Below are 20900 nucleotides of genomic sequence, written 5' to 3'. Positions count from 1 at the left end.
GTTCCTGACTTCATGAAACCTTTTATCCTCTACACTGATGCATCTAATGTAGGCATAGGGGCCATGTTCAGTCAGACTGGGGAGAAATCATCATACCATCTTCTACATTAGTAGAAAGTTGGTGGATAGAGAGCAAAACCTCTCTGTGATTGAAGGGAATGTTTGGCTATAGCGTGGGCCAGAGGTAAGTTAAAACCATACTTATGGGGAAGAAAATTCACTTTGTGCACTGACCATTCAGCTTTGCACTGATTAAACAGTGTGAAGAGTACAAACAGTAAACTAAGATGGAGTCTGCAGTTATAGGATTATAATTTCAACATAGTGCATATAAAAGGGAAGGAGAATGTCATTGCGGACACACTCTCCAGAAACACCTAAGGGTGAAAGTTGCAGGAGCAGATTGGTATACCTATTGAATATTGTATATATGATGGTATATGTTAACTAGTGGTATTGATGTAAACAGAAAGAAAATATTCACACACGTGGTTCACCCATTGCACAGGAGAGGCTTGTGAGAACCTTCCTTGAAGCAACGATCTCCCACGGTGGGACATGCATGTTTTAAAGAATGCCTGGAAGGGCTGTGCACACACATTTGCAGGACTATTAAGAGTTAATTTCAGAATTAGAGAACTTTGAGTGGGATGCTACTCCAAAGCATCAGACTGGGTTGCTTGAACTGAAAGAGGAGGGTTTTTTTTCAGTTCTGGCAGAGAAGAGAGAGAGATCCAGTGTGGAGAGTTGAGAGACTGAGTCCTCCAAAGAGCAAATTTAACACCGGTAGGAGAACTGGGGAGAGTTGGCAAGGATGTTTGGGAAGTAGGTGGAGACTTCAAATGGGCCAAAGAAATGGGTAGAACTTCTAAGGAGAGATTTTCCCTACCCAGTCAAACAGGGACGTAGCTCTGAAGAGGGAAGAGATCCCTGGTTGGTTGTGGTTGAAAATGGCCTGTGGAGACACTGGTGTGTGAAGAGAGGGGGCTTGAAGTACTAGAAAGTGCATACCAGCCTTCCTAACTACAGAAAAAGAGAATACTAAAATAAAGAATACTAGAGTGCTTGGAGAAAAACAAGGACACCAAAACCAAAAAATGTCTTAAGTAACAAAGAAGAGCATAAGAAATGATGTCTGTACATGTTCTGAAGTTTACCTCAGTGATAGTTATATATGCTGAATTTTACCTCAGACATTTTCAGCCACTGACTTCACCTGACCTTACCCTTCTAATGTAAATAAACTAATTAGTTTTTTTAGAACTTTAAAAAACATCTCTGGCTCTATTTTTGTGATTTCAGGACGAGGGAACACCGTAACCACCACTCCTGTTTTCCTGCAACGCACTTGCCTGATGTCCTCTGGCTTCTTGGATTACCGCGTCTGGATCCGGTGACTGATTTGCATAGTTTTCCCACAAAGGAGTCCAGATATTACTTGGTGAGATGCTAGAATTCAAAAGTCTTTTTAATTAAAAAAAGAAGGGCAGGGGCATCACAAAATATCAAGAAATATTTTCCCAAATAAAGGAGTTTTGAAAAATTGTCTTTCCTATTTCTAGAAAGACATTAACTTCCCTCTTGCAGTTTAACACACTATATGAAGTGATTCACCCCACAATCCGATGCATGATTATTCCTTCATACATCCCAGGGAAATATGGAATCAAATGCAGCATCTGCAATTTCAGCCCATGCTGAATTAACAAACCATTTGTTCTTGGCACAAGAAAAGCAGGCGCAATAAACGGAAACTTTTTTAAAAAAGGTACAGATACTTGGTTACCCAAGGGGTGGGGCTGCAAGGAATCAATGGAGGGCTGTTATCTGCTTCACCAAATCTTCACCAGGATTCTGCAAATTCTTAGGCATGTTGATTTCTAACCCCACCCCTTTTTCTCCTTTAACTGGCTCTCAGATGCTCTGGGTTCCCTGTAGCACATTTGGCTGTCATTGATGCTGGAATTCCCGCCCCCCTGCCCCAGTTTCTTTTTCTTTTAGTTGATTTCCAAAACTGTTCTTTTCTGCACACCTGGGGGAGACCTCCTTAGGCGGTAGACACCTCCCACCGTCTCTGTCATTGCAGTAGTTTTGGTGCTTTGGTAATATCTCACAGACTGACATGAATATTCATTTTTAAAAATACTTCCTATGCAGAGCTTTAAGGAAAACCAGGTAATTCCACTAGTTTGAAAACAGTGGGATTCATTTCTTAATTTGTAATCCTAGGAGTTATCATATGCTCTGCTGAATCTATTATTTGTGTTTCTCTTGTCATAAAGAACAATATTTGAAGAAGAAATGTGGGGATTTTGTACTATAGCCCAGGTGAGCCTGATCTCATCAGATCTCAGAAGCTAAGCAGGGTCAACCTTGGTTAGTACTTGGATGGGTGACCTCCAATGAAGACCAGGGGTTGTAGAGGCAGGCAATGGTAAACTACCTCATGAAAACCCCATCAGAGGTCGCCATAATTCAGCTGTAATTTGAGGGCACTCCAGCACCACATACCTTCTCTAGAAAGTGATTCCAGCCCAATTGTCTGGCTATTACACTCTGAGAATGCCAATTTTCCATTATTGTTTCTTACTGCCTCCTATTCTCTCTCTTTTTTTTTGTTTAAGCAAAACCCCTGGATCTTAAGCTTCTGGTATTGGGATATGGAGGACCTGCCTTTCTTTCCTGATATTCCTCTGCAAATTGCAATATGCACTGAGGGGAGTCTGTATGGAAAATAAGTTTTACCAGTTGACTCGCACTCCGTATTTGCTCTCATCTATGGCCAGGGCTTTGGTCATTGCGATCACAGCACCCTGCAAGATAAAGACACAAGTAGGGTTGCCAATTGACCGAGAATGGTTTGGCCTTCTTTTAGGCCTTTGACTACAGTCTGATGAGTATAAAGGGATTTTGGGTGATAATGTCTACAATCCAAGCAGCTACTAAGTTTCTATGAGGATGAGATAAAGGGTGCTCCTCATCCAGCAGCATTGACTTTCAGCACCTGTCATCACCATCCCCACAAAGCTCTGCTCCATCTATACAAATTAAATGGGGGAGGGGACTGACATACATCAGGGGCCAAACTTTTCATCAGTGGGAAGTAAATGATATCATCTTGTAAATAACATTCCAATTAAGCCTCTGTTAATGGGGCAAGAATTTTTTTTTCTCAAGGTGGTTGGCAACACTACTTGGGGTTCACAAGTAAGGATGAAAGACATAGGATGTTTTCACTTTTGAGGTTTAATTGAGCTTTTCTTAGCCTGTTAATGAAAATAAGGAACACGTACCTCCCATAAAATCTTTACTCTTTACAGTTTAGCCTTATGTATGCAAATCGCCAGCTGAACTGAAAAATACCAACCTGGCCTCCTCCAGTGCCTTTCATAGCAACTTAATTTACCAGAGCCAGCAGGTGGAGCTTTTCAAAGACCATGATATTATCTACCTCCATGCTGTGAAAACTTTCATCTGCTAATCAAACTGCTATTAAAGGTGCAAGAGCAGAAACGTTCAAAGACATCAGCAACCAATTCAGACTCTGGGTCAGGATTACCTTGCTTGTGTCATTCGAAAGGAAATGCTTTGCCCCGATCATACCATAAATACTGCCAAGGTTGATGACGTTTCCTCTCGTTTCCCGTAAGTAGGGCAGTGCGTACTGTACACAAAATATAAGGAGAATTGGTATGCCTGATCTCAAGAAAAAGATTTTAAAAGAGGCTGTATATTGGAGTCAGACCATTAATCCTACTACTTAGAAGTGCTGATTGGCAGAGACCCTTTCCAGCGCATCTAGCGGAAATTCTTGCAACTGAACATGGTAAGAGTGAATGCTTTGAGTGCAAAACAGGTCCTTGGTTGTAGAGCCATGGTCCTTCCCCAGTTGCTCTGATTTGGGCACCAGAGGACTGACATATGCAGGCACAGCATTGCACCTCTAATACATATACCACTCCAGGAGTTTTTCTATTTGACTTTCACCTCTGCAGAAAGCCAGCTGCCCACAGGGAAGAGAAAAGTTGGTTATATATTAGAATCACTCACCTTTGATGCTAACAAAGCACTCACAACATTTATTTCCATGAGGTTGCAGAAGTCTTGGGCAGTCACATCATCTATAGTGTCAGGATAAGCTGTTTGCAAGAGGATCAGGTGGATATAAAAAGAAAGTGAGTTTCACAGGCAAGAGAAAGAGAACCGATACTCAGCCCCACAATATGCTGACGGTTCTCATGTCTGTTTGTCTGGTAAGCAATACTTTTTTTAAAAAGTAAGATGGAGTTTTGGTTTCATCATCATGGATAATCGGCATTGATGGACCCGTCTAATCCTCCAATTTAACTAAGGGCCATCACTACATCCTGGAAGAGCAACGTCCATAAATTAATTCTTCTTTAAAAGAAGATAGTATTTTCTTTAGGAAGGGTTAGTGGGGGAGACACGGTGCCTCAGGGAAGGCAGTTCCAAGAGCTTTATAGAAATACTTTGTATCATTAGGATACTATGATTTCTCTAGGTTGTTTGTAAATAGCCACCTGCAATGTTATTGTTATTGGCAGAGTGCCTAAGCAGAAGCCAGGACACTGAACCAATGAAGAGTAACAAAAGCATTCATAGACTGGATAGAAAATTGATAAACTGGATAGGACATGGATACAACAAGATACAATTGGATATAACAAGAAGAGCTAAAGCCTGCTGCCTTGTGAGTTGAGCGAGAGTGTGCAGAGTTCTAGAAGAAATGCCTAAAAATAGCATTCTGCAGACAGACTAGAAAAAACCCTTGAGAAAGAAGGAACTCCCTTGCTGCCCAGTCTAGCTAGAGCTTGCTGCCCCCTGCAAGATCTTTTCCTCTTTGCCCAAAAGACATCCAACTACTGTTCCTTGAACTCTTTGTTGAACAAGTCAATGCTGGCTTTGGAATACTCAAGGAACACACTCACGCTCAGATGCATCTATCCCAAATTCTTCCCTGCCCCCAACAGTTTGAAAATCACTCACCAGTTCCAACATTGTTCACCAGGCAGTCCAGGCACCCGTAACGTTCTATAGTTACCAAAATCAACCTCTGCAGGAACAGTGGATAGAGATCAGGGCAAGAAAAAAACCAGAATTGAGATTCCTGTGATTCAGGTTCAAGAAACCATTAGAAGTATCATGGACCAAACCTTTTGAAGCACTGGGAGATACAGAAGGATGGGAAGAAAATGGGAAGTCAGGAGAGGTACAACAAATACGTTTGCCAGGTCCCCTGGAGCCCAATGCAAAGGATAGGGGTGTGTGTGTGGAGGGCACTTGGGGGAAACTTAATGAGTGCCCGCAAAGCATGTGTGTGCCTCATAGTTCTTCCTTGTCACGGCAAGAACAATCTCATTCCCTGAGGGACAAGGAAGAGATCCAGAGTTTCTGGGCCTATTCACTGCACTTTCCCCCCTACCCACCAAGTGAATGTTGGCAGAGAGTGGCGGCTGGGAACAGGAAAGTGACCAAAGAAGAGAGTACATATGTTGAGTGGGGGACAAATCCAGCTGCAGCTTGAGAAGAAGGTACTCCGGCATTTGGCTGATGAGGAACTCTGAACTGTGAACTCCCTTGAACCTGAGTGGGCCCAAAGTCAAGGAGGAGATACTTGTGTTCAACCACCCAGCCCTGCCCCATTGGCAGACTCCAGAAACTTCTTGCAGCAGTCAAGGGAAGGACAGTGAGGACTAGAAGTTCCAAGTTGATGGATGCAAGCCCTTCAGCAGAAGAGAGAGATGGGACTCAGCAGGTGACAGAGAATGTATGAAAAAGAAGCCCAAATCAAGAGGAAAGGCCCAGAAGAACACTCACAAGTCTGACCCATTCAGACAACTGAGAATTAGAATATGGAGAACGATTTTAGGAACAGGTACAGAGATGAAAGAACATTTCTGGGAAATGTTGAAAAAAACCCAAAGAAGCATCACTGTTTACCCAGTTTTAGCCTACCTGAATGTCTGCCTCATTGCGGACATCACAGACTTGGTAGAACGCCTCACCTGGGCACCCAGAATCCTGCAGCCTCCTCTGAATTTCTTGTCCCCTTTCCGCTGCAAGGAGATAAAGCCAAATAGTTTCCAGCAGAATGCATTTTCAATCCCATTCTTTTTTTTTGTCATAAGCTGCAATCAATACAGAGTGTTTGTTCTTACCTACAAGGCCATAAACGGCTTGGAGCTAGGGTGCTTGAAGGGCTGCCTCCTTCCATATTGCCAGCCCCAACCCTGTTGAGCTCCTCTTCTGAAGCCTTGCTTTCCGCGCCTACAGGGGTGATATGGGTGGCCACAAAACCTGAGGAATGCCTTTCCCCCTAATATTTCTTTTTGCTTGGACTTTTAAACCAGCGTTTGTTCTTTGGAAATTGTTATTATAGTCATCTTCTAGCTTGAGCTCTTAACCGAAATCTTAACTGAAGCAATATCAAAGTTGGATAAAAAATAAATCATTTTAGGCAACTAATTCTTGTTTTATGTTTTTGTAACGTTCTTGCAGGGTTTGCATTTTTTTAAAATAAATAGTTTTGCGTCCCATTCTTATGCCATTTCATTTTCCTTTGTAAGCTGCCCAAAGAAGGTTCACTGTAGAGGTGGCATTTTTTAAGCAAATAAGGGGATCCTGACTTGGGGAAAAGAGGAAAGCGGCTCTTGACTTACCTCCAGATGCTCGAGAACAGAAGACCACCTTGGCACCTTGGCGAACTGCAGGGCAAGGGGAGAAAGACAAAACTCAGTGACTTGGCACACACACATAGATGTACATCACAAGATTTGTTTGTTTATAAGACTGACTTCTTGCCATTCCCACCATTTAGATCTTCAAAGAAACCCACAAACACTTTGCGGATGGAAGAAGAGGTGTTTTCAGTCTCAGGAGGGGCAGATCTTCTCATCACAAACGAACCACCAGATGGTCTCCAAAGAAGAGAAGTCCCTCCCCAAAGCCCCAATGCTTGTAGAAGGGTGCATTCCATCTCCAGTTTGTTCTGTCAGCTGACTTAAACCCAATCATGCAACCAAGAACATGCCCCAGGATTCAACCATGAGACTTGAAACAATTTGAGTAACCTGTAAAGTCTCCCCTCCCATCTGATTACCAAAAATTTTTTTTGGAGTACGTAAACTTCATTATGGTGGAATAAAACACCACCTTGTAGAATCGTCAGTGCAAATGTCCTGCATTGGCATTATAGACAGGTAAACAAGTTTTCTTGATGCTGAGTATTAACTTTTTTTTAAAAAAAATGTGCTGATACAGAGTTCTGCTTTTTAAAATACCTTATATATATAGTAGAATAAATGTTCTCCAGCAGCATCTTTTTGAGGTAAAACTTCTGTCTTAGAAAAAAGAAATGAAGAGTCTTCCTGACAATCACCCCAAAACCATGCCTGAGGGACAGTATCTTTTATCAGCACTCATCGAGAATGGCTCAGCACTGGTGGGAGGGAAAAGCCAAGCATGCGCACATGCATTCCATCTCCAGTTTATAAGTTTATACACACACACATATTGAATCATCCTGGGAGCTGAGCAAATAGCAATGTTCGAATAGCACAAAGGAGGCGGACAGAACTGTTCTTGGTTGACTCAACCTTCCAAAGTTGGTAAAATGAGCACCCAGTTTCCTGGGGGTAAAGTGTAGATGACTGGGGAAGGCAATGGCAAACCACCCCGTAAAAAGTCTGCCAAGAAAATGTCGTCATGTGACGTTCCTGCCATGGGTCAGTAATGACTCCATGCTTACACAGGGGACTACCTTTACCTTTACCTACATCAAGTATGTCAAAGGCTAACAGTTTCTAGCAACAAAGCCTTATGCCACAAGATACCGAATGAATCCTTCTTGTGCTCTGAAGATATAAAGAGCACATTTATATCTGAAGATTTTTATCTGAGCACATTTCTCTCCTTCCCACTTTCTCTGCACCCATAATGGATATTTAGGGAGCAAGCGTTCCTTGTTTTCTCGGCTGGCTTGACCCCAGCACTGGCTGGCAGAAATTGCCCACTCTTCCATCCATACCCAGTTCTCTCCATGCTTACCAAATTCTGTCACGATGGCCAGGCCGATGCCTCTGGTGCCACCAGTCACTATTACTACCTTGCCTGGGTAACGCAGACAAGTTGCCATGCTAGCCATTTGCCTCAGTTTCTCTTAATGACTAAAAGCCATCTGAGCCTTTTATTAAGGAGCAGCAACAGCTCAACACGTGGTTTCCCCCAGTGATCACACCCATGGGCCTTACAGCATGCTTTGAGATGTGGTCCTTCATCTCTTCACAGATTGACTAGAAAGATGATAGCCTTCATCTGGAACAGCTGCCTACTCCTCCCCCCTTTGCACCTTTGTTAAGATAATCATCTTTTATTGCCTGTCTCCAGCTATTCATTAGAAAATGCACAAGGAAATTTCTCTGAAAAGGGTTCCAGTCTATCTAGTTTGCATATATTTTTTATTGTTACACGACCTTATTTTTACTATAAATTAAATGAAACATTTATGAAAATCAAGTAACACCCAATGCCTGGAACCACTTCTACAACATACCAAGCAACACCCAAGCTATTTAGCAAACCTCGTAGCTTTTCTCATCTGGTGCTCAAAGGGTCATGAAGCACCTTTCACACCTATAGTCCACCTTAGGAAGCCTCTCCCAACTCCATGGTCCTCCTCTGGAGACAGCCATCAAGCCATTGTTTTGGGGGCAGAGATGTCAGCTTGCCCTGGGAACATTTGATCCCATAACTAGCCTCCCCAGCTGGGTGCTGTATGTGTTTCTTTTGACCCGGCATATATCCACTTTCTCTCACAAAAACTTAACCAGACACCCTGAGCCCATCCAGACCTATGCCAATAATGGGTCATATTCCCAGTACATGAATGACAGAGGTATCCGCTGTGTTCAGCCTCGCTCAGTCAGGGGAGGGGGCAGATCAGAGACCGGAGCGGACATCACCCAGTTCGAAAAGCAGCCCACACCAGTGGTCACCACAGCCCTCTTCCAGGCCAAGAAAGGCAGACTGTATAGGAAACCCCAGCCCATAGCTGCCATATCAGAAGCACCTCTGCCTTCCAACAGGCCCCTGAGTATTGGAAATTTGCTGTGCTAGGGGTGCCTGAGGTCCACAGCTCTTCTCCATAAGAAATCCAGCTGGCTTCTCATCAGTCAATTAAAAAGGCAACTTGCTGGCATATGACACAAAGAGGGGGAGCCCTTTGATCAACATTGGGCCAAGTTAATGCATGTGTTTAATCAGTTAAGTGATGCACACTGTCCCCTCCCAGAGGAGGATCCATTGTTTACTCTTTACATCACTTTACCAAGCAGTTTTGTGAACACGATTGGCCTCCTGAAAACAATCAATGTCACATCATTTGTTTAAGCAACTATTTTAATCTTTCTGGAAATCAAGCACAGAAAAATGTTGTGTGAAAAGGATATTCAGAATCTGTGTGTAGAATTTGCAAATAAAGTGCATACCGGATGGCAGAACGGAAGGGGGATGCATGCCCCTTCCTTTCAGAGAGACAAAGGGCAGAGATGGAGTTTCAGGCCAGAAGAATAGCTTCGTATAACAAGACTAGAGATGGGCACGAACCGAAATACAAACCAAAATTAATCACGAACCAGGCTGGTTCATGGTTTGTGAACTGTGGTTCGTCAGATCCCATTTCTGACAAACTGCCACAAACTACGGTGGTTTGTTTGGTTCTTTTTTTGGTTTGTGACTGCAGACAGCCTGGTGCCAATCAATCAGTTTCCTAGGCAACAGGGGATGGACTTCCTGCAGATATTATGCTGACCCAGAAGTGACCTTCTGCTGGCCCGGAAGTGACCTTCTGCTGGCCCAGAAGTGATGATTTTCTGACCTGGATGTGATGTTTTCATGAACCAAATGAACTGGTTCGTGAACCAGGGGCAGATTCGTGAAAATTCATGGTTTGTGGTTCATGAAATTTGACGAACCATGAACCGCATGGTTCGGGTTTTTTCTGGTTCATGCCCATCTCTAGACAAGACCATAAACACAGAGAAAGCATCATACGGTGTTCAATTTGCAACAGAATGGGACGGGAGACAAGAATGTGTTTTTCAAAGCCAGCTCACGGAAACAGAGCTACTCAAGGACAGAGAGACTGTAATTTAGAAAGAGCACATGCTTTTGAAGAAAGCAGACTTAAGAAAGAGAAGATGTCTAAATCTCATTATTCTGATGAATACTGAACTTGAAAGTGACAAGTTCATTTTAGATTCTGGTGCAAGCTCTCATTTTACTCACAATGCAACTTAGTTCACTGAATTAAAAGATATTGCTTTAACTACTGTACAAACAGCTGAAGGCAAAACCTGCAGTTTCTAAGAAGGGAACTGTTTTGTTAAACTGTAAATTGCCAGATGGAAACACAAACTCCCCCAAAGGAAGTGCCTTATGCACCTGAATTCAAATCAGATTTAATATCTCAGGGCATGGCGTCGGCACTGAGGAGGATGGAAGCCTAGAACAAGAGCTTCATCCTGCCCTGACCTAATTCCTCTTTAAAAATCACCATAATAAAGCTGAAAATAAAAATATTATGGGCAAACAAAACACTGGACAAAAATCAACATCGTTAGTCTCCAGAAGACAGCAGGAATTCTTCCCAATTTTGCAGCAACCGACAGAGATGGAGAAAGGAAACAACCAAGGAACCAAGATGGCAGATGAGGGTAACAGAGTAATAATAGTTTTACCCTCCCTTGCAGTTCCAGCGCTTACCAATTTACCAGCTCACATGGAGCAAAGTATCTTAGAAAAAATGTCAACTCTATTTCAATCACTAGTAGACCAACTAGTGGTTGAAATAAAGTGCGTGCTTCTGAAGAAAGCAAATTTAAGAAAGGGAAGATGTCTAAATCTCATCATTATTGTGATGAATAATGAAAGTGACAAGTTCATTTTAGATTCTCATGCAAGCTCTCATTTTGTTCACAATGCAACTTTGTTCACTGAATTAAAAGATGTTCCTTTTACTGTACAAACAGCTGAAGGCAAAACCTGCAAAGTTTCTAAGAAGGGAACTGTTGTATCAAACTGCAAATTGCCAGATAAAGGGAAACACGAACTCCCCCTGAAGGAAGTGCTTTACGCACCTGAATTCAAATCAGATTTAATATCTCAGGGTGTGATGTCAGCACTGAGGAGGATGGATGCCTAGAACAAGAGCTTCATCCCAACCAGACCTAATTCCTCTTTAAAAATCACCATAACAAAGCTGAAAATAAAAATACTATGGGCAAACAAGACACTGAAAAGAAAAAACAACAACATCTTAAGTAGACATGGGCACGAACGGCATTACGAACCAAAAAAACCCAGAAACCGTCTCATCGTCTGTTCATGATCCAGCGGTTCGTTAGGGTCCAAGGCCAATGAATTAGCATTCGTTGGAAGCCCGGTTCATTGCGTTCGCCTGCGGTTCATGAAGCCAGACAATCAGGCACCATCAATCAATTGCCTTGGAAATGGAGCTGGGGGAATGCCTGAACTCTCTCTGCACTCCTTCTGTCGCCCTGGAAACCCAAATCAAAGCCCAGCTTACCTTGATCAGCAGGTCTTCCTTCCAACCATGGAGGGGCAAATTGGTTACAACTGGTTACATGGGAGAAGACACCCATGGGAGGGAGGGGGAAGGGGGTGTTCTGTAGCCATGGGCACTCCAATCTCATCCCTGCAAACCCTGATAGGAAGTTCTGATGGCCAACCCCTTGTACACTGGGCCAATGTCAACTGGTGGCTCTAATTGTATCGAGTGGGAGTTTCCTGGAGTTATACCCTCAGATTGGAGAGGGTATAACTCCAAGATCCCTATTGTAATCTTGACCAAACTTGGGTGCTGGCTGGAGGAGAGCCTGCTAAACACTCCCTGTGAATATGGGCTCTCTAAGTGTAATGGGGGCCGTTCTGAGCCCCATGAACCACGAACCTCAAACCGGTTCGGTAACGGGAAATGTTCATTTTGGTTCATTTGTTTAGGTCTGTCGGTGGCACCGAACCATGAACCAGAGGTTCATTAATTTTTTTTGGTTCGTGCCCATGTCTAATCATGAGTCTCCAGAAGACTGCAGGAATTCTTTTGCAGCAACTGACAGATACGGAGAAAGGAAACTATGAAGAAACCAAGATGGCGGATGAGGGTAACAGGGTAGTAACAGTATTGCCCTCCCCTGCAGTTCCGATGCTTACCAATTTACTAGCTCACATTGAGCAAAATATCTTAGAAAAAATGTCAACTCTATTTCAACCAATAGTTGACCAACTAGTGGTTGAACTAGAGAGTGCATGTACTGAATAAAGCAGATTTAAGAAAGGGAAGATGTCTAAATCTCATCATTATTGTGATGAATTATGAACTCGAAAGACAAGTTCATTTTAAATTCTGGTGCAAGATCTCATTTTGTTCATAATGCTACTTAGTTCACTAAATTAAAAGATATTGCTTTGACTACTATACAAACAGCTGAAGGCAAAACCTGCAAAGTTTCTAAGAAGGGAACTGTTGTGTTAAACTGCAAATTGCCAGTGGGAGGGACACAACACCAACTCCCTCTAAAGGAAGTGCTTTACGCACCTGACTTCAAATCAAATTTAACATCTCAATCAAAGCTGGATTTGGAAGGCTATGAATTTAAATGAAAAAATGGAATGTGTACTATCTTCCTAGATAGAGAGATACATGCTGTGGCCACACTAAATAAAGGCTTCTATAACGTGGAAGGAGACAACAGCAGCTGTTTGGGGTCTACTCCAGAACAAGCAAACCTTACTAAGTCCTGTGTTGACAAACACTGCTTGCATCTGAGGCACAAAAGGCTTGGCCATGGCAGCTGTGAATGCATTCTGCAAATGCAAAAGGAAGGCCTAGCTAATTGAATGAATCTGGAACACTGTGACGTAACTAGCCAGAAATGAGAATGCGGCATTAAGGCAACAAGCCTCCTTTTCCAATGCAGAGTGGACACGAAACAAAGAAGCCACTTGATTTAATCCATTCAGATGTCTGTGGCCCTCTACCAGTAAAGACTCTAGGAAAGAACAAATATTTTGTCACATTTATAGATGACTTTTCAAGATACACAGTATTATATCTCCTCAGTGAGAAACCTCAGATGTTAGACTGTCTTAAAGACTTCGTAGCTATGGTCCAGAATATATTAGAAGGAAACCACAGACCCTGCATTCTCTCCCTTGTCTTCCTGGCTTTGTCACACTTCTCTCTCTTCTCTTCATCTTGCACCATGAAGGACTTGTCCTGCCATCTATGTCTATCCTTAGACTATATAGGTAGATATAAATCTCTCCTCCTTTCCTATCAGAGTATGGAGTTCCTATAAAAAGGACGCTTATTTCTTTTCAAAACATAAGCTAAGTGTAAGTTTGTTATTTTCTCTCACACACTGAATCCAGCCAGCACACAAGCTCCAACCACCCATCACATTTTTTCTGCAATCAATATTATTCTACTAAGGCCCAACTATGGATACCTTTAAATAGGTTTCTAGGGTCAGCATGCTTCCCTTTTAAAACGGGATTTAGGAGTAGAATTCAGGTTTCCTTGGTGCAAAATTCTGGTTTCAATTTTTTTCTACCAGTGTATTTACACCCCTACTTCTTATGACCATCTTACATGTAGTAGAACTTTTTATTTTGTTGCTATCAAGTCACAGTTGACTAGAAGCCAGCTGGATGATCTTGGGTCAGTCATAGCTTCTAGGAGCTCTCTCAGCCCCACCCACCTCACAGGGTGATTGTTGTTGTGGGCATAATGATAACATACTTTGTAAACCACTCTTAGTGGGTGTCAAGTCATCCTGAAGGACAGTATATAAATCAAATATTGTTGTTGTGTTGTTGTTGTTAATTATGGTGACTGTGTAATGTTTTCAAGGAAAGAGATGTTCAGACAGGTATGGCATTTCCTCCCTCTGGGCAGCAGCTCTTAATTACCTTGCTGGTCTTCTACCCTAAACAGCTCTCAACATAGATTTCCATGAAGTTGCGGAAGTGTTTGGCATTCACACCATCTATTTTTACAGAATAAGCAATTTGAAAGAAGATCAAGTGGATATAAATGGGAAGTGAGTTTCACAAAGGCAAGATCCACAAAGAGCAAGAGAATAGATGCCCAACCTCATAATATGCTGATGGTTTTTATGTTTGTTGGTTTGGTAAGTAATACTTTTTAAAAAATATGGCAATTTTGTTTCATCATCATGACCAATCAGGACTGATGGATCAAATTTTCCATGAATCATTCTAATCATCCAATTAAACTAATAGCCATCATTACCATCCTGTAAGAGCAATGCCTACAAGTTAATTATTGTTTAAAAGATAGTACTTTAATTAGAAATGGTTAGTGTGGGAGACATGGGGCCTCAGGGAAGGAAGTTCCAAGAGCTTTATATAAATATTCTGTATCATTAGGCTATTCTTTATAAACAGCCATTTGCAAAGTTATTGCTATTGGCTGAGTGTCTATGCAGCAGCTAGGATACTGAACCAATGAAAAGTAACAAAAGCTTTATTCGTTCCATTAATAAACTGGGTAGAAAATCAACAAAAAAGAGCTAAATCTTTCTGCCTTGTGAGTTGAGCGAGGTGTGCAGAGTTCTGGAAGAAAAGTCTACAAATAACATTCTGCAGACAAACAAAGAAAAACCCCTTGAGAAAGAAGGTGCTCCCCTACTGTCCAGTATAGAGCTTCCTGCCCCCTACAGGATTTTTTTCTCTTCCTCTTTGCACAGAACTATCCAAAACTGTTCCTTGTTAAATAAGTCAATGCTGGCTTTGGAATAAACAGGGAACAATCTTGCTCCCAGATGCGCCCATCCCAAATTCTTTCCTAACCTGAGCCTGCTTGCGGGGAGGGCAGAATATACATATGATAAAATAAAATAAATAAATAAATAAATAACCCCAACAGTTCAAAAAACACTCACCATCTCCAGCATTGTTCACCAGGCAGTCCAGGCATCCATAACGTTCTATAGCTACCAAAAGGAATCTGCAGAAACAGAGGATAAAAGGAGATCAGGGCAAGGACAGCAACAGATCTGAGAGTCCTGTGATTCAGGTGCAAGAAACCATTAGAAGTACCCTCAGCCAAATATGTTTGAATCACTGGGAGAAAGCCTGGGAGACAGAGAAGGAAGGATAGCAGATGGGAAGAGAGGACAGGAGTGACCATAGGCTTGTCAGGTCCCCTGGAGCTGAAACCTGGGGACGAAGGGGTCTCGGGGGGCCTGCAAGTGCTCAAGGACTGTTTGTAATTCTCTCTGGATGTCACAACTGGTGCCTATCTTTGCCACCTACAGAACAGAGAATCTCAATTCATTCTCATTTCAATGGTGTTCAAGAAAATTACTGACAAGGGGAGCTTCCATTGCTTGATTCTGGATTCTAGACATATGTTCAAGGATCCGCTGCTTATCTAGTAGTATGCTGCTCCAATATAGTAAATGGCAAAAGCATTCAATGACATAAACCACATTGGATGTGTTTGATTGAGAAAGACTGCAAAACTACCTTCCTCCCACTCTGAACCACTACAAATTCTGGACCCTCTTCTGCTAAGGGGCATACCTTATAGTGCCCATATTTATAGTGTCCCACAGGAAGTCCGATCTCCTTAGGGATAGCCTTATATACATAATGTACTAACACATCTTTGATGTTCTTATTTTTGCTGAAACTTGTAGAGGGAGGGGTTTCACACCCAGGAATATCCTCTATAAGATTCCAGTGCTTCAATATGATCTTTCTAATTCTGTTAGATAATGAGTATATTCAATGGCGGAATGAAGACATTTGTCAGTAACAGTCTCTGATTGTGCAAACAGTTGTTGTCTCCTGATAATATCAGCTCATCACCTGGCTCTCTCCACAATTACCCTAGGGTATCCCCTCCTTTCAAAATCCTGGATCAGCTATTGACTGTTTCTTAAATAATCAGTATTGGAGGTTGAGTTTCTTTTTAACCTGAGAAACTGACCATATGGGTAGTTATATCTTATATATGTGGAATGTGTGGGAAATCCCTCTTTCTATAGGGAGAAGACTTCAGAAGCCCATCTCAAGTCCAGTAATCCAACTTCCCAGGTTTAGCTGAGCAGAACTGAATCAAACTACTCTTGGTGGGAGGGAAGAGCGGTAAGTTTGTAAATCTTGTATATTAAAATCTTTTCATTTCAGTGCTTAAAAATATATGGAGGTCATCCCATCTTAAACTATCCAGATAATCTGTTAGTTTTGATTTCAATTTAATATGTAAACTCAAAATGGCTTCTTTATTTAGCTAAAAAGAGGGGAGTCAAATTGTGACAGTTAAATTCCAGGGTTCATGTTATTCAGTAGACTATAATCTTCTCCTACCCTCTCCAGTATTTGGGGGTTAAACTAATCACAACTCTGTTATTCTTTTTCTTCCTTCAGAAGAACTATTTAGAATCCCAAATTAACAAATAAAAAGAGGGAGGGATAATGCTCTGTTGTAGGCCTGTCTTCTTTTTTAAAAGAACAGTCTTTCTTATTATTTCTCAACATCTTTGTAATGACTAAAAAGTAATTGAGGATAAAAAAGCACAGCATATACTTAAAAATAAAAGGGGGAAGTGGAATAAAAAGAGAAAAGAAGGAAATTTGGCACTAAGCCAATCTTAACTCACAGTCTTGATGAATTCTGGCAGTTCTGAGGCTATTATACAGTCTTGAGGAAGGTCACCTGTTGACATACCTCTTCTTGGAGGGGCAGAGAGAGATTTATCACCTCGCTCTGACCAGTGTAAAAGATAAAACACCCTCTGGGAGTTGAGATCTGAGAAAGTGTATACAGACGCTCTGTTTCAGGATGCTATTTCAAACCCTTTGTGCACTCAAACTTGGGCTGTCCTTCCCCTACTCTGAGGTAATTTTTTTCTCCCAATGTATATGAAGCTGTTTCCTGGGTTGGGAAGGCTTCAGTAGCGCGGTTAATAGAGTAAAGAACAGGGGTTTCTATTTTTCTTAGAAATGAAAAGAGTCGCACGAATTGCATGCTCCTACCCACTTATATCAATCTATCTATGAAACTTGATGCAGAGAGGTTAGATCCTGATATACTCTCATTTTGATTTTAGATCTCTTTCTACAGCTAAAATCTTATTGTTATGTTAATTGAAAATTACAAACTCAAATGTTGTTAAATAAGTTATATCATTAGAGATATTGTGATTATCATAAGAAGTTACAGACTCCCTGTTATATAGTTTTTTTTAAAAAAAAAATGTTGTGTACCGTTAAAAAAAAGAAAGAAATGAAAAGAGTCCAGTAGCACCTTTAAGACTAACCAACTTTACTGTAGCATAAGCTTTTGCGAATCTCAGTTCTCTTTGTCAGATGTGTTCTCTTTGTCATGACACATCTGACGAGGAGAACTGTGATTCTCTAAAGCTTATGCTACAGTAAAGTTGGTTAGTCTTAAAGGTGCTACTGGACTCTTTTCAATTTAGAAATGAAACAGGCACATGAGGTTTATTGAAGCTTATAAGTTAACAGAAGATTTATTTACAGGTAGGATGGATAGGTAGAAGTGTAGAAATATACTTAAAAGTTAAACTAAGTAGAAGGTTTTTGCACAGATTACTTCACTGGCATGAGTGAGGGCCAAGCTACACATGACGAATGACACTTGAACGGCAAGTGTATTTCTCCCTGTTCACTTGCCCTCCACTCAATCCACTTGCCGTTCAAGTGTCATTCGTCATGTGTAGCTTGGCCCTGAGGCACAAAACACTTGGTATGGTTTACTAGATTTCTGATTTAGATGAGAAGTGGAGCGCCTATAGATTTGTCAGGTCTCCTGGAGGTGATACCAGGGGACAAGGGGGTTGCGGGGGGCATGCGGGGGAAACCTAACTCGTGCAGGCGGAGCATGTGCCTGCTCCAGACCCTTTCCATGTAGTCATTCCTGGCGCAACAAGGAAAAGCTCTAGTGCTCCTGGGCTCATTTCCTCCACTGGCCAAGTGAATGGTGGCGGGGGGAAGATGAGGGGTCAGCAAGCCTAGCAACTAAAGAACTGGGTAAAGATGTACAGTGGGGGACAGAGCCAGCGGCAGCTTCGACAGATGGTGCTTAGGCATTTGGCTGATGAGGAACTCGGAACTGTGTGAGGTTCATCCTGCCTGAGTGGGCCCACAGTCAAGGAGGCAATGCTTGTGCTCAACCTGGAAGCCCTGGACATTGTTAGGACTCCAGAAACCTCTTGTGCCAGCTAAGGGAGGCATACGCTATGACAGTGAGGGCGAGAAGTTTAAAATTGATGGAGGAATCAAGTGGGACCCCATGCAAGCCCTTCAGCAGAGGAGGGATATGTAAATCAGCAAGTGACAGAGAACATATGAAAGGGCAGTACAAATCAAGAGGAAAAGCCCAGAAGAATAGTGACACGGCCCATTCAGACAACCAAGAATTAGAATAAGGAGAATAGTTTGGGGTAGAGACATGAAAGACATTGCTGAAAAATGCTGAAGAACCCCCAAAGATCCCCCACTATTTACTAAGTTCTAGCTTACCCGAATGTCTGTCTCATTGCGGACATCACAGGCTTGGTAGAATGCCTCGCCTGGGCACCCAGAAACCTGCAGCTCCCTCTGAATTTCTTGTCCCCTTTCCGCTGCAAGTGGATAGAACAGAACAGTTGCCAGCAGAATAAAACTTCAATCCCTTCCATCTTTTGTATGGCCTTTGATTTATTCTTGTATCTGTTTCACCAACTGTGCCCAAGCGCCAAATACACACAAGCACATTTGCTAAATGTGTTGAGATTATTCTCCCCTCCCTCCCTTTGTTTTTTTTCCTCCATTTGGAGAAAAGCAGGCAAGAAGTGCTGTGAAATTAAACAAATACAGTCTGTTTGGAAGGTGGAAACTACTTGGCAAGCAGGATCTCTCTCCTGCAGCCTATTGAACAGAGGGAAAGAATGGACTGAATGACTGACAAGAAACATATGCCAGAAAAAGTCAAACAATCCTACTTTCCATCATCTGACTGTTTCTCTTGGTGTTTTTGCAACACTGTGCCCAAGAGCCAAATACACACAAGCATATTTGCTAAACGTGTTAAGAGTATCCTTTAGTTGATTTTTCCATTTGGAGAAAAGTAGTCAAGAAGTGCTGTGAAATTAAAAAAAATACAGCCTGTTTGAAAGGAGAAAGCTCCTTGGGGAAGCAGGTTGTCTCCCCTGTTGCTTCCTGGAAGAGGAGGAAAGGGTGAATTGGTGTGTTTGCAAAACTCTCCTCAATGAACAGAGCTTAACATTTCTTACCAGTATTCTTTCTCTTGCAGTGCTTGAAGCAGGAGTTCCCACTTTGGCCCTGATCTCATCATTTCAGGGCCAAGCTACAAGTGACAAATGACACTTGAATGGCAAGTGTATTTCTCCCTGTTCACTTGCCCTCCACTCAATCCACTTGCCAGGCAAGTGTCTTTCGTCATGTGTAGCTTGGCCCTCAGTTCACTCTCCTCCCTGTATCTGCTACCTTCTGCTACCTTCAACCTTGTATTTTCTTTATATTTGCTAACCTAATATAAATTAGGAGCAAGCGAGAGTAAAGGGTTGGATACAGGGATCATCTCAAGCTTTCTGCTAACAGCCTATGAGATGCTGGCCACAATCGATACAGAGGGTTGGTTCTTACCTCCAAGGCCATAAACAGGTTTGAGCCAAGGGCCTTGAAGGCTACCTCCTCCCATATTGTCCAGCCCCCCCATTAAGATCCTCTCCTGAAGCCTTGCTCTCCATGCCTGTAGAGATGATGTGAGTGGTCACCAGAGTTGTGGAATGCCTTTCCCCTTGAGCCTCACCAGGTCAAAACATTTCTTTTTACCTGAACTTTTAAACAACAGGTTGTTGCAGGCAAGTTCCTATTGGCTGATTCAACTTGCAAATGCTCCATAGTCTGCAAAAGACTGTTTTTGACTTCATAGCATTGGATTTATTGATTATGCTGTTTCTGAATCAAATCTGGTAGTTTGAAAAATCATTTTGGGGTGAATCCATCCTCAGAACGGACTCGCGAAACTTCCTTTTTATCTGTTTTTTATTTTTTTTATTTTATATTACTGTAATATCGAAATTACGAAATATCGAAATAATGACACTCCAAAGAAGTGAAACTTCAGTAAAATTCAGGCACTGAACTGTCCTGCATAGGAAATGCCCACGAAAGCTTCCCACATGCTTCCAAATTTCCAAAAAAGAAACGGGAGAGAGCCATCAGTGCTGTCAGTGGGGGAAAGAGAGGCATCATTATCTTCAATGACGTTTCTTTATAAGGCAAGATCGAAATAACGGAAAAGTGCGCTCAAAAAAATTTAAAAAAAATGGGCAGGGAAAAAAGGTCCCGCCCAAAAAAGCGGTTTTCGAGCAGCCGTGTGACTGGAGGGACGTGCGAGAAAGACGGATTGGAAGCAGGAATGTGAACGAAGAGGAAAAAATTGTGGATTGGAGGCAAACGGAAGATATCCAATAAACATGCGGGTAATGGGTGAATGTGGATTCGACCCTAGTATATGTGCCATTTGGTGCCAATCATTAGTGTTCTCATCTCTAGTTATAGTCTTTGAATTTTTGTCTCTCTCCCTCATAGGATTTAGTTTAAAGCCCTCCTTATCCAGTTTCTTATCAAACTCTTACCAAACACATTTTTCCTACCCTCATGAGGTGCAAAACATCTCTTTTTTTTTTTTGAAAATTTTTTATTGGGTTAGAATCCATTATTTCCACATTTACATTCAATTTTCCCCAATTTTTTCATCTCTAACCCCCTCCCTTTCCCCCCCCTTTTTGTTGACTTCC

At 42.0% G+C, this 20900-nt stretch overlaps 1 protein-coding gene across 1 annotated transcript in view; it reads right to left on the bottom strand.

The window, feature by feature from the left end:
- The window catches only part of LOC129339513 (uncharacterized), a 79692-nt gene that overhangs the window by 34351 nt on the left and 24441 nt on the right, over window positions 1-20900 (bottom strand). The window contains exons 10-14 of the mRNA XM_054994093.1: window positions 15006-15070; window positions 8068-8178; window positions 6681-6725; window positions 5977-6077; window positions 5008-5074 (exon numbers count right to left, since the gene is read on the bottom strand). Coding sequence (XP_054850068.1) covers window positions 5008-5074; window positions 5977-6077; window positions 6681-6725; window positions 8068-8178; window positions 15006-15070 — 389 coding nt within the window. The remainder of the gene's footprint in view (window positions 1-5007; window positions 5075-5976; window positions 6078-6680; window positions 6726-8067; window positions 8179-15005; window positions 15071-20900) is intronic.

This window comes from Eublepharis macularius, chromosome 12 (assembly GCF_028583425.1).
Source record: "Eublepharis macularius isolate TG4126 chromosome 12, MPM_Emac_v1.0, whole genome shotgun sequence".
Lineage (NCBI taxonomy): Eukaryota > Metazoa > Chordata > Lepidosauria > Squamata > Eublepharidae > Eublepharis > Eublepharis macularius.
The sequence above is the reverse complement of the archived record's forward strand: the minus strand, read 5'-3'. Positions and strand labels throughout refer to the sequence as shown.